The 14,746-nt window shown below is 42.8% G+C and overlaps 1 protein-coding gene across 1 annotated transcript in view; it reads left to right on the top strand.

Annotated features, from left to right (window-relative positions):
- necab2 (N-terminal EF-hand calcium binding protein 2) overlaps positions 1-14,746 on the top strand; it is a 97,083-nt gene that overhangs the window by 27,020 nt on the left and 55,317 nt on the right. Inside the window, exons 3-5 of the mRNA XM_026364701.1 lie at positions 2,498-2,606; positions 5,275-5,300; positions 5,535-5,632. Coding sequence (XP_026220486.1) covers positions 2,498-2,606; positions 5,275-5,300; positions 5,535-5,632 — 233 coding nt within the window. The remainder of the gene's footprint in view (positions 1-2,497; positions 2,607-5,274; positions 5,301-5,534; positions 5,633-14,746) is intronic.

Genomic DNA, 14,746 nt, shown 5'->3' with positions numbered 1-14,746 from the left:
CTCGAAACGATCAATCCTTCCCTAAAGGCCTTGTGGCTCTGAAACATAATCAGTATTATGTGCTTCCCAAAGTGCCGAGACAGACAGACAGACAGACAGACAGCAGGAATACAGCTAAAGGTTTGTAGCCGACTGAAGTGCATCCTGGATTGATTTCACAGCAGCTTGAGAGAGTACTGAAGGCAGGAATCACACTGAGTGTGTGTGTGTGTGTGTGTGTGTGAGAGAGAGAGGGTGGGAATATGGTACAGTGACACCAACAGGTATCAAATGTCAAGATCTTTTTATCTTATATACAATAAAATACAATGACAAAAAACACACAGCTATCAATACATGTCCTCAACTTCTTCAGCTGCTGGTTAGTGTAGTGGTAAGATCACCACCTTCTATGTGGGAGACTGGGGTTTCAATCCCAGCTGTGGTCTACCTCCAGTAGGGGTCCTTAGGTAAGACTTCCTTACTCTTACCCTGCCTACCCTTGTAAGTCGCTTTGTCTGCTAAATGTAAATGTATTAACGACTTTAACAGCTGTCACTCTTCTTGGTATAATAAAGGTTTCTCTCTGCTTATTAGGCAAAATTACTCTGTGGTGGCTCCATGTTTAAAGATGCTAACTTGTGCTTTTTGTATGAAGACCGCGACACCAAGGAGACCGAACAGGGGACAGATATGACATTATTAACCCATACTGTAGGTACAGCTTGTACAGTAGACAGTAGGCATGATGGGTTCATCACTTCACCCACCTCTCTTCTTACCCTGATGCACCCATCACTCTGGAACAGGGTAAATCTGGACTCATCAGACCACATGACCTTCGTCCATTGGACAGTTCTTAACCCAGTTTTAGTAGATTCATCAGTCTCCTTAACTGTTTTCTTTGCTTGATTCATGCCAATAATTTGATCCGTCTTAAACAGATTAACATCTTTTCCACGACCACGTGTCTTCAGACATGGTTGTTTAAGAAATGAGAAGCTACTCACTGCATCAGTTAGTTAAATAACTTGTTGTCAGTAATTATCCAATGGGAGGCTCTTACCTATCTGTTTAGTTAAATCCAGGTGGTGACTTTTTTTTTGGGACGGGCAGTGTATTTGACAAAATACCGTCTGAATTATTTGACAGATGTCTGGTCCAAATGAAAAGAAGGCAGTTTTTGTCAAGCCTTGTGTCTAAAAACATGCAGTCAGCTGATGTGTGACACAGAACAAGTTGATAAAGCACAATAGTCCGAATCATTTACTACAACGTGAGACAGCTGTGACTTTGTGCTATATCTTACACACGCAAAGCTTTCCATCATAAAAATGAGTTCTCTGATTGGTTGGAGAACAGCTGTAGGTCTGCTGTATCATTTTTGTAGCTTTAGCTTTGTAAAGGACATGTGCTGCGTCGTGTAATAACACATGGGCCAACTGTCGGCAATATAATGTAATTCATGAGCCGTGACAGAAAATAACCAACACAAAACAATATGTCTAGTTCATATTTTAACTTAGCGCTCCCACTCCAGACTCCTCCAAGCAATCGGAGCAGCGCTGCAACATCCTGGCTGAAAATCGTGCTGCAAGCTGGGAAAGGTTGAAGTCCCGTGAACGGATAGAAACATTTCTCGAACTCTGTTTCTGGCCTGTGACTGAATCCACTGTTGTTGTTGTTGTTGTTGTTGTTTTTTTTTTTCTTTGGGTAAAGTGCTTTTATTTTCCTTCAAGGCATAAGAAAACACTTTCTCTGAGAGGGTGGGTGTAGCAGGCCACAGCAGATGACAGACCGTTATATTTCTCCTACGCTTGACATCAAAGGTTATATAGCATTTTAAAAACGACTCTCGAAAACAAAAAAGTCTATTGGCCGCACTGAAACCTGAGCGTTTTAATACTAGCCAGCATATAAACACACATTCACCTTAAGCCTCGGGCCTCTGACTGTGTTTTAATCTGGGGCCCAACTTCACAGTATATAATAATATTTAATAATGACATACTTTAGTGGTCCCCTTGGGGGACAAGTAGCTGGCAGGAACTGGGAATCAAACCACTAACCCTGAGGTTCTCACACGACTGCTGAGCTACTGTCGCCCCATAAAATGTGTCCTCTGCATTTAACTGTCCCCCTGGAGGAAGCAGTGGGCAGCTACATACAGCTCCAGGGGAGGTAGCGTGGAGTGTCTTGATCATGGACACATCTGGTGACACCTGATGTGTGTGTATATATGTAACCTCAGAGCAATAATAACCTAATATGACCCCTTTAAAGGATGACCAAAGAGCAATATGAATGTTTGTACACACCTTTCCATCCTCTTTAAAAGCAGCTGACTAACTACTAACTGACTTCAACTTGGCTAACTAATAATAATATCTAATAATGAAACTTAGGCTTAAAAAATGTTGTGGGGTCTTTGATTTAACTCAGGACTCATTCAGAAGATGCTTCCTACTACAAATGATTTCACACTGTGTGTGTGTGTGTGTGTGTGTGTGTCCTACAGATGACGGTAAGCTGTCTCTGGATGAGTTCCAGGCTTTCTTCTCTGACGGCACGCTGAACGAGGAAGAGCTGGAGAAGCTGTTTCACACCATCGACTCTGATAACACCAGGTCAGCAACGCTGCTACACCACAACTGCATGGGCGTGTGTGTGTCTGCCTGAAGCACGCAGAAGTGCTGTGTACAGTAGCTGCACGACAATAGATCTGCATAGAGTGTGTATACATTTACTGTATGTGTGGGCATCAGTCTGCTAACTCCACTGCAGCTTTTGATCACATCTCCCTGTCAGTTATGAAAAGGAGGAGAGATGCACGCAGCTGTTTTCCCGTCGCACAACTTGATTTGTTTTGCACATGTGATTGTGTATGTGTGCATGCTCAGAGTAGTCCATTTTCAAGCTCTCGCACTTTCTTCTTCTCCCTCGTTATTTATTTTTGCATTAATCAATCTGGTCCTCCAGGACACCGGGCCCCTCTACGGCTACTGCCCCCTGGGACGTTCTGTTTTGATTGGCTCCCATTAAATCAATTTATTGACCCTTTATAATCAGCCAATCAGCTCATCCCGCTTGCAATCAGAAGAAGTGTGCTGACACAGTGGGACCTGAGCAATCAAAAAGGCCAGCGCTGTTAATTTACACAACCTCCGAATCCTGCGGAGCTTTGAATGAAATGAAACCAAGCAGAACAAAAGCTGACCTTTATGGTTGTTGTAGAATTGAATTAGGTTCAGTATATAAATCCTCCACCAGACTTCAGCTATTAGTGGATTTTTTTTTCCTTTCCTTTACAACCGCTGCCGTCTCTCTGACGTCTGCTCTCGCTTTATAAATCTTGTTCGCTGCAGTGGATGCAGTCAGAAAAGTTTCTACTCATTAGACTTAAGTGGACTTGGCAGTGCCATGCCAGGCCTCAGCAGGATCATGTGACAGCAGATAACGTTATTGATTGGTCTGATTAAAAACAAAAATGACGGCGCAAGCATTTCCTGTTGAAGCAGGAAGTTGATGGATGGAGAGGGGGGACGGAGCCGGCAGAGACTGAGCGCTGTCCTGCTTCCAGTCACTCGTCTATCTGTCTCTGTCACTCTTCGGTTTATTTCCATCTCCAGCCTTCTTCCCACATCAGGCTTTTTTTTCCCCGGCTAATCTTGTTTCCATCACATCTATCGCTCCATCCTCTTTCCATCTGTCACTCATTCCTGTCTTCAACCCTCAACTCCTCTCTGCTCTGTTTGACTCAAAGGAAAATGGTGCTGGAGATGAAATAATTACATCCCTCCTCTTCAATTACATTTCTAAGTATTTCCACATATTGAGGGATTATACTGTAGTAATAATTAAGTCCTAATCTTCCTTCATCCTTTCCTTTGTTATACTGTATCTCTCTACCTGCTTAAGAATAGAAAACTCCTTAGGATGATATCATATGGTGGAGTTTTCGGATGTCAATCTCTTGACAATTAAAACATTCTGATTTTAGTCTTTCAAAAACTCCAAAAAATGCTGCATCCTACGTTTCCCATAATGCATCTTTCATTAAACCCCTTTATTCAAACTTTGAAACCCCACACCTCCAATTTGATGACATCAGTAGGGTTATTCTTAGACTTGTGGTTTAGTGTGTAGAATCAGCGGAGTCTGCCTTTAATGCGCTACAGTAATACAGACATTAGGTCTGTCCTATACTGTGTGGAGCCATCACTTAATAATTTTAGTTAATAAACGTCACTGCTCTGTCAGAGTCACATGATTCGTACTGTCCGTGAAAAGGTGGAAACCTAAGGATTACTGAAGTCTTATTCCAAACCCAACAGGCGGCTGCGTCGCTTGCAGAGAACAACATAATTACCGGTTTGCTTCTTTTGTGAAAATGCAGCCTACAGCTGGAGCGACCATTTGGATAGTAAACAATCTGCCACTTTTATTTTAGCCAACAAAGTGGTGGAACAACTCTATTACACACACAGCCTCAGATGCAGTTTAAACAACATATGTCATTAGTAAACGGGAAAATACATAAAATGTTGGGTAGAACTAGGCTTTCGCTGGATATTCTTGAAGCCCATCTGTCACAGTGATAGATCAGGATTAGTTCTGCCAGGCACCCTGAAGGCAACATGAAGGTAGCGCTTAATAAAATAATGTAGGCCATTATTAAATCAGGCTGGTTCATTCAGTCCAAACTGCTTAAAGGGTTTTTTATCAGATATTTTAAACATTCAAATAAGAATTCATCTAATTTGCTGAGTGTTTTTTTCCATACATGCCCTATAATGTGCAGTCATTTATAAATTAGATAAACAGACGGACAGATAGAGACTTTCTGCCTGTCTCCTGCTCTGTCTCCAGGTCTCCCGTCATTAATTACATGTCCTAACTAACAGGACCTTCTTCTTTGGCTTTTTCCTTTTCTTTCTCACCCTCTCTTGTTTTCCCTTTTCTCACCTGGTCAGTCAACCAGGGAAAGTCTCCTTTATAGCAGTGACGAATTCACTGCCAAATGAGTCCCCACACACTGAACTGAGCATGAATGATGGTGGTGGATTGATTCAGACTCCTGTCAGAGTGTCTTGTTAGATCGCTTTGTGCCTGCCAACTCTGTGTGTGTGTGTGTGTGTGTGTGTGTGTCTGTGCATGTGTGTGGCTGCAGGAAAAAAACTTCCCTTTGTTTCTGACCCTGCTCTTCTCCCTCCTTTTTCTTCCTTCCTACCTTCCTACTTTCCATCCTTCCTTCCCTCCTTTTTCTCTCCCTCTGCTGCTCCTCTGCTGTGATAGTAATGTTGACACTAAGGAACTCTGTGGTAAGTAGACTGACCACACACACACACACACACCTGTTCCCCCTATTCTCTCTCTTATCTACTATTAGATAAGTTCTTCTTGCTTGAAATGTAATTATTTTTGTTCATTTAAATTATTTCAGCTAATCGCTGCAAATTATGTTGTGACTTTGAAATGCGCCAAATTGTCTGTGTCTGTATGTGTCTGTATGTGTGTGTGTGTGTGTGTGTGTGTGTGTGTGTGTGTTTGTGCAGACTACTTTGCCAAGCACATGGGTGACTACGAGGGAGTTCTGGCCTCCTTGGAAACACTCAATCTTTCCATCCTCAAAGCCATGGACTTCACCAAGAAGGTAAGTGCACGTGTGTGTGTGTGTGTGTGTGTGTGTGTGTGAGAAGATGTGGAGTTATGATGTATGATGTACAATGATGTACTTTTTACCTCAAGTGTGTCAGTAGAGTTTTGCTTTCTGTATATTGCGTAAAGTGTAAAAGTAGTTTTACACTGTGTTACTATGTCGTCTAAGCATTGAGACTTGAAATCAATCCGTTCTGCTCCAACCTCCCTTGTTTCTTCTCTGCTACACTCTGCTACACTCTGCACTTCAGGGAGTCATCATAAGAGGCAGAAATCATTTAAATTCTCAGCAAGGATGTAAAATGTTTGTGGCTGATCATTATTAATTTGGATTTTAAGATTTATAAACTAGTTCATTTTAATCTTTGTTTCAAACTGACCTTTGAGCCTGATCTGAACTGTAAACATGCAGTTCTGCTGTATGGAGCAAATGTACAATACATGCAGAGTTTGATATACGTTAAGCAAAGAAATAGAAGTTAATCTTACACGTATGAAAACAAAAATGAGCATCTGTCTGCTCATCGTTTTGCTGTGTGGATCGCAGCTTCGGTTCCCTCCATGTGTTGTTTCCAGCACACGGAGTGAACCAGCTGTGAAACCCACTGTTCGCTACCAGCCAGCACCAAGACCCAGCTAGAAATTAACTGTGGAAGACAGAGGAGCATTTAGCAGGTAAAGAGACAAATATTCCCCTCTGGAAGTGGTAGAGGCACACAACAGAATAAAGAGAGCCAATAAACACAACGCACAATGAATGATAATGTTGCTCCATAGCTGCAGGATGTGTAAATAGGCAACTGTTTGTTCAACATGCTCACCATATCAAGTTAGCCCCAAACTTCTCTTGCTCTGGAGTGAAGCTAATGTTATCCACATATGCACGTAGGTAACGTCCATGTCACCTATGCCATTGTTTGTATATAGTCTTCCACTTGCCGTGTCTCTGTCACACACACAAATACACACACATATAAACACACATACTGCTTTGCTCAAAAGCAAATAAATCCACTTTGTTCAAATCCTGTGAAGATGGGAGGAAGAGGAGAGACTTTTGTGTTCGTCCATAGATCCAGTAGGTGAGTGCTCTGCTGCTTGGTGTTCACACAGTGAGTCTGCTGCAGTGGTGGACTGCGAGTTTTTGGCCAAAGTTCCTGTGGGTAGGTTTTTGGACCCAGCCTGAGTAGGATGTGGGTCCCTAAGACCCTGATACTCGGCAGTAGGTTGTCTACATGCACCAGAGAGTCCTGTATGTGTACATTAGTGACCAAAAAGGGCATTTTGCATGAGATGGTCACTTTAAACACACCATCACATGATGAACTCATGTTTTCTCTTCGGCGCTATACATGTCTCCACGCTGAGAAGTGTGTGTGTCCAGATGTGGCAGCCAATTGTTCACATTTGACCTCCTAAGCATATAGAACAATTTACACTGGGTCTACTCCTATACATCATCTTTAATGGTGTGTGTATGCAGCAGCACTGTGGTGTGTGTGTGTGTGTGTGTGTGGCAAGAAATTATGGCTTGCCAACTTTCTCCTCTGTGCTGCAGCTACAGTCTCCTCAGCCCACTGGTTCAGACTGTGAGTGAGTGTGTGTGTGTGTGTGTGTGTGTGTGTGTGTGTGTGTGTGTGTGTGTGTGTGTGTCAGCGTGTCAGCTGGAGAACAGTAATGTGTTATCCTAGTTTTTCCCATGTGCTATATATAGCAGCTGGTCCATAGCCACACTCCAGTCTACATGTTCACATTAGAGTTCTGCTTCACCGTGTGTGTGTGTGTGTGTGTGTGTGTGTGTGTGTGTGTGTGTGTGTGTGTGTGTGTGTGTGTGTCTATATCTCTGTCCACCAGCTCTGTCTTTATCTTTCTTTCAGCTCGAGGCCACTCAGACTCACTCTTGCCCTCCTTCAAACACAATCTCAGGCTGGTTCTTTCTAATGAGGAACCTTTGTTTAATCAGTTTGTCTCTCTTGTTCTGTTTCTGTGCTCTCTCTTCTTACTCTCATTCATACTGTGCCTTTTCCTGAGACACACACATACTGTACACAAACACACACACACACACCGTCTCTCTCCCTTTCAGTCTCAGGAGCTGTACAGTAGCTGATATCATTATATTGGGTGTGTCTGGCAGCTTGGAAGAGCTCCAACAATACGGTGAAGGGAGTTGACCAGCTCAGAGAGCAGAATAGCCAAACTGCTGACAAGTCGAGTATTGATAGACGATTTGTGTGTGTGTGTGTGTGTGTGTGTGTGTGTGTGTGTGTGTTTGAGAGAGAGAGTGTGCAGGCTACTTTATTGCAGGGAGAGATGGAGTTTGGAGGCTAAATTATCTTTGTTTCAGTCATTTAGCATTGTGCCAACTCTTCGATTCGCCCGCCTCACTGTTCGTTATACAATCACTCACTTTTTTTCTCTGCCTCTGCGGTTTTGTAATGCTGGCTTTAACCACTGCACCTGTTGATGAGCGCCCGGCTCAGTTTCAACTTATGAGCTTGAGGATTGTGAGTGCGCATCGCAGACTTAGACATTTAGGGTTTTAGGAGTTTCTTCATCACAGTTATAAAATTCTTTGCCAAGTCAGTGTCTGGTATCACATCACAAACTGGTAGCTTTTAATAGTAGACTTTTCTGCAGACACAGTGGTGCAACTCGGCCTTGCTGCCAGTTTATCCCAGTGGCCCCTGGTGGTGCAGCAAAAACACATACGTTTTAGCCAGTTAGGTTGACTGTTGGCTCTACAGTGTCTGTAGGTGATGATGTGAATGTTTGTCTGTCTCTGTAGGACAGCTCTGAGATAGACAGCAACCTGTCCAGGTTGTACCCTGTAAATTGCTACGCTGATTAATACCCAGCTTGTTATCATTTAAGAAGAAACCTGCAAGTGAAAATAGTTTAAGAAGAAAAAAAAGTCACCATTAAACACTCCTAGAAAGACTAACAATAGATCTTAAATGTTTAATCACATAGAAAATGTGCCGCTCTGGCTCACTTTCTAGGTAAATACCTAGTATATCTAGTATCTGATGGGGTTTAATAGCACAAAATATATTTTCTTTTTTCTTTTTTATCGTGTTAATTAAGAGCTAAAAGTATAAGGTGCCTTGTGCTAAATATGGGGTCTGTGGTCTCTTTGGGGTAGAGTGTTATCCAGAAAAGGTTTTATAGTAGTAACACCTTCCTAGAGCCTAGAAAAGCTATTTGTATGTGTGTGACATCCTAATGTAAAGTGCGTCTGGGAATTCACTGAACGCGAGGCGAGAGCATCGTTCAGACAATAGTCCACTCAGTGTGCAGTGTGTCAGACAAAGGGACAGCAGCTAGACAATCTGTCTTCAGCAGGCTGACTGCAGAAATGTACTGGGCGAACTTGGTTTTCATGCAGGAACAACACAAACAAATCAGCAGACAGATTTTCCCTCATAAGCTCACAGCGGCACAGATAAAAGCATCTGTCTGTGGAGATCAAGCTTCACTAAATGAGGGGGGGGAATAGATTTAAACAATAAATGCCAAAGGTTCCAGGGGTGATGAACATCTGATGTGCAGTGAGCTGCATGATGCAAACGTATAAACAAAACCAGAAAGCTTTTCATTCGTTCATGGACGCCATCCTGGGAGTCGGGTTCCAGTCCAGTTCTTATAATAATACATACATGTGTCCACTGCAAACTATTTTTGGTCTGGAGGGTCTGACCTTCACCTTTATACTAGTCTCTATTAAGTCAGGTCACAGGTCCACTCACAAAGAAAACACCTATCGTACAGCATCTTATTTATACTTGACATGATCGAGCAACATGTAAACAAAAAGCTGTCAGGAAGAAACCGAGATCACCTGAAACGTAGCATCTCAACACCCCGACTCCCAAAATACTTACAAGCCAGTCCGAGTCTCCTGTGAAGAAACTGTACTTCATATCACTGGAGCAACACTTTCAGTGTTTTATTCCATCTGAAGGGTTCCTTCTCAAAAGCTGGAGCTTATCAGGCCCTCGGTAAAGGTCTAAGTGTGAGTGTGCTGTGTGAGTGCTAATCCACAAGTGGGGATAGGAGCTTAAGTCAGTGGGCTGGCTGTGATACAGCAGCTGCATATGTTTCTGTTCAACATTACTTTTTGTGGAGCACCAGTGATGCTCTTTATCTTCTCCTCCTTTACTCTTCTTTGTATTTATCTATCACCTCCTTCTTCTCTAATCATTCTTCTCTCCACCCTCATCTTCCTCTCAATATATATGTACGTACTGAAGATGCAGAGCTGTTGTAAGATAGTGTACTAACCAATAGAAATCAGCACTTTTCATGCAAAGAGCTATTTCGAGACAACATCCATGGAAAACCTGGAGTGACTCGTGTTGAGGCAGATGTGGGGGAGTGGGTGGAGCGAAAAGACAGAGCGTGATATTAGCTTGAGCAGAAGGCTGTAGCCTGAGACCTGGCCTTTTAGAGCCCGGTGAGAATTGATTAACTCTCCATCCACCTCAATGAATAGAGACAGAGAGGAAGAAAGAGTGGGAAAGGAAAGCTGGCTTTGTGCTCTACAGTTACCCGCTGTTCTGTGCTGGAGTGATTTTTTTTTTTTTCTGCTTCCTTTAAAGCACTTGGTCGGAACCCAAGGGCAGTTTGCAGTAAGAATAAAATGAGCCTCCAGATTATTCAGCTGAAATTTATACCCCAGCAGTCTTGGCTCTGTTATGCAGCAAAAAACCTTTCTTCCAGTTCTTCTAACTTAGGACAACATGCATAAAATTACAGATTGGAGGCTGCTCCTGGTACAAAATATGATACAGTAGCCAACTCAGTGCCAGGATAATGTTTAAGGCCGTTATTTTTCTCACAAAAATCAATGTGTGTCCCCTGAGACCATGTTTAATATCCACAGCTGTGCGGCTCAGCTCGACAGACTGAGAGAGAGAGATGTTTGACTATTGATATTAGACTGATGCTTTCGGTCTGTGTCGCCGTCTCCCTCCATCATCCCCTTCAGGTTCCCAGAGAGACGACAAACACAATAACAATTCATGCAAATGTAATACTTCCGTTCACTTCAAGCAGTCGTTGCTGTCTGTCTTTAGAGGCTCGTGAGATTCTGTAAATGAGATGATCCTAAAGTAATTAGTGGCGATTAATAAACTCAAATCACCTCTGACATCAGATCAGCCCAGTTATCTGTAATCACCCTGCTGATTCGCAAAAGAAGCTGAGGATATTATAGGACAGAGACGTACAGTAATTATTGTTAGATGATTACATTACTGCCATAACTTGATGGACAAACTGAATGAATCAGCTGGGCTATTTCTCGCACACACACTTTATTGTCTCATGTTGTTATATATTACCACTGCAGCGTGTTCATGTGGAACACCAACAACACAATACAGATCTACAGTATCCTCTGCCCCCCCTACATAACATCAGCACCTGTCATCACAACAGTGAAGTTACAATTAAAAATACAAAAGCATAGTATGGCCCATTTAATGACAGCTTTAATCCAGGGTTGTTAGACTGTCAGATGTAATAACTCTTATTCTCTTGCTTCATCTGAAGCGATCGACTCCTGCAAATTTAAAATGTTTCTGCTGCATTAGTCACAAACGTCTGTTAATGTGTAATTTTCAAATGTTAAATATTAAATAATAAAAGTGATGAAAATTATTTATTACATCTTCGCTGCACTAATTAACTTTTAAGATGTATGCTATACTCCATTCAGACGTCAATGTTGTCCTGGGGAATCGCTGTGACCTTTGTTTCCAGTCTCTTTCCCTTTGATTTGCAGCAATTACACAGCAGAAGCTGTAACAGTACAAGCACTGAGAACTGTGACACTACTGGTGACAGTGATCTAACGCTTGAGAATCTCTTTCAGTGAGTTACTTAAGCTTTGAGTAAATTACCACCGAGCTGTGTTTCACTGCTGTCCCTGTCAAACCCAGCATGATCCAAAAGTTGCTCTTAAGTTGCTCTTTAACCAAAGTGAAAGTTGAAAGTTGCAACAATGTGAAATTCTAAACTTTTAAAAAGTTAAATCTCTGAAACCGTTCTTTCTCGCAGCGAACACAAAGTGTCAGCTGGTAACTTTGCACATAACATCCCACTTCAGCTCATGTCAGCATGGCATCACCTCAAGAGGTCTTTGCATGTTTCTATGGTGACTGTTGCCATGGAGGCAGGATACTTTGGGGACAGTTGTCATGGAGTTGATGCCAGTCTGCACGGAGCCAGCTTGTTAAGACAAGAGATCGCTCAGCAAACTTTTACCATAGTTTTGTTTTTACAAGCAGATCCCACTCATGTCATCATCCGCAGCATCAGATGGAGGACAGACTGTGGGCTTCATGTGACATCTCTGACGTCTTCACGTCAGTTTCCTACTCTACTGTAGACCCCCATTTTGTGAAGATAAATCAGGCAGTATGGGCAACTAAGAAAGTTGAAGACAAATTTTAGGAAGGAAAGAGCTGTCAGTGAGCTTGTTTGGCCGAGACAGATTTTGAGAAAGCCTCCCTGCATGTGTCCTCCTTAACTACAGCAGCATCTTAGTCATTTTCCCAGATGAAGGCTGTGAATGTCATGATTTAGACAGTGCCAGAGAACAAACATATAATCCACAGGGACGAAGCAAATGTGTTGAAATCCTTCAAATTCAGTGGCGTTTCAACTATTTTTCTTTCCTTCCTCTTTTAGGTTTTTTTTTTTTTCTTTGTGAATGCTTTTTATGGCTCTATCAGAGTCAGAAGTGGTTCCAGAAAACAATTTTAATTGGCTCTACAGCAGGTGAGGATAAATAATGTCCCCCCCTCCACTGCCCCATGAGATATGTGTGCTTGTATGTTGAGAGTCGAAACAGGCAACAAAAAGAGGAGAGGTAGGATTCATTAAATCTCCTGTCCTGTCTGTCCTGTAGAAACGCGGTGCGTAATGAGCCTCTCTCATTATCATTTTATTGTTTCAAGCGTTTACTGAGAAAGCCGCCACACTCGTAGGCAACTCTGCAGACACACACACACACACACACAGACACACACAGTTTCTCTCCGACTGAAATCTTGTTAAGCCTGCCTTTTTTCAAAATGTGTCTGGGAAATTGTTTCGCACCGGTGAGTGACCCTCCACGAGCTTTTTAGCTGCTTCTCATCTGACTCCTCCTCGCCACCTCCTCTTCCTCCCCGCCTCTCTTTTCTCTCATCTTCTCCTTTTTTCATCTGCGCTCTGTTGTCTCCCCCCCCCCCCCCCCCCACGCCTTCCTCAAGCCATCCCGCCTCGTCCTCTTCATCCTCTCCTTTCTTCATCATGATTAAGGTGAAGCAGATCACGGGGTAGAGGGAGATGTTTTGGTCTGCACACAATAACGTGGGCAGGACGAGGAGAGTAAGAGGGGAGGAAGATCAGTGGAGGAGAATGTAGAGAGCAGAAAGGGCAACGGGACAGAAAATAGAAATAAAGATGAGGAGAGCAGATTAAGGGAAGGAGCTGTGGTGAGAGGTTTGAAGGAAATGAGGATGCTGATGAATAAAATGAAACAGGCGTTTGTGAGTAAAACATCTCAGCCAGCTCAGTCAGTGGGTGCCATATGAGTCTTGGTAGACTCTGTATCAGTTTGTGTAGCATTCATCACTTATTTATTAAGATTTAATGGGGCTTTGGGTGAAGATTGTGCATAATACAGCCCAATGAACTTAAATCCTAGTGAGAATTTGTTAGTCAAACCCGGAAAAGGTGTTATTAAACATACTAAACTGGAATGCATTATAAATATTATAGTTCATTTTAAACTGTGGTGTGAAAGTAAATATAAAGCTTTATCTTTTTTCCTACTTTACTATTAATTCTGCTCTGTCTCTGGACCAGATCCTAAAACATTTATTATGAAGGAATAATAATCATTGTGCAACAACATCAAATCTAATGTCTATGTGTCCACAGTGTGACACATTTTTTACATGTGTGGGGCACTTCATGAAGCTCATACACGGCAGGTTTAATGATTACAAACCACTGAAGGTCCGCAGCTGATTTCACTGGAGTGCACAAGCAGTATGTGCTCCCGAGTGTGTGTTTGTATGGCCTGTGTGCGTGTGTGTGTGTGTGTGTGTGTGTGTGTGTGTGTGTGTGTGTGTGTGTACAGGTAGCCATCTGGTGCTAGCAGTTCAGTCTGGAGCATTCCTGCAATCACAGCAGCCTGGAGACACACACACACATGTAATTAATATTATATAAACCTGTGTCTGTAAGTGGTGTCAACCCTGATAGCAAGTGCATGCCTCTGCCGCTAGAACCTGGTGACCAAGGTTACAGTTTCCCTGGTAACCAAGGAGGAGGATGCTGTAGCCAAAATGCTGGATATTAAAGAAGTAAAGTTAGACCCAAGGAGTGAGGAGAGGACGTAAGCGAGGGAGTTGATGAGAACAAGTTGAGGGTGAGGAAAAAGTTTCACAAAGGACAGACACAGAAAAGAGCCGCAGAGTGAGTGGGAAGATGTTGAGAGAGAAAAATGACTGGAAGAGGAGGAAAGAAGGGGCAGAATAAATAAGAAAGAAAACTAATTAGGAAAGAACGAAGGGCAGAGTAAGAAGTGAAGATGCTGAGTGAGGGAGGTGTAGGAGGTGATAATAGAAGAGGACTCTGAGATAAGTCAAGAGGTAAGACAGAGTGAGAGAAAGAGGTGAAGGAGGTGAAAGAGGCAGCATCCCTGACATCTTTCTCATGGCTGCCATGAGAAAGATGTCAGGGATGCTCAGTGAAACGGATTTCATGGTTGTATTTCATCATTCATTACTTTGCTAAGGCACTCCACTTCAGTGCAGCCTAGCTTATCATTTGTGTAAACCCTTCTTGCACTTGTCTCTGGCTGAGCAGTGACCACTAACGCTGTTGTTAATTATAGCTGTGGGCATCTGAGCCTTCGCACATGGCAACTTTAATACTGGAACATGCTTCTTGCGCGGACCGTGCACATGCTCTTGTGCTGCTGAGGGGGCTCTTTTTGCGACAGGCGATCTTTCATTGCAGTACTGCGAACGGCCACTAGGACGATTTGCATGAAGAGTTGAGTGGTGCCACTGAATCTAGCCCTCGTAACGTATACACAGTTTACATT

Source organism: Anabas testudineus, chromosome 6 (genome assembly GCF_900324465.2).
Source record: "Anabas testudineus chromosome 6, fAnaTes1.2, whole genome shotgun sequence".
NCBI classification, from domain to species: Eukaryota; Metazoa; Chordata; class Actinopteri; order Anabantiformes; family Anabantidae; genus Anabas; species Anabas testudineus.
This window is presented reverse-complemented; position numbering and strand designations above follow the sequence as displayed.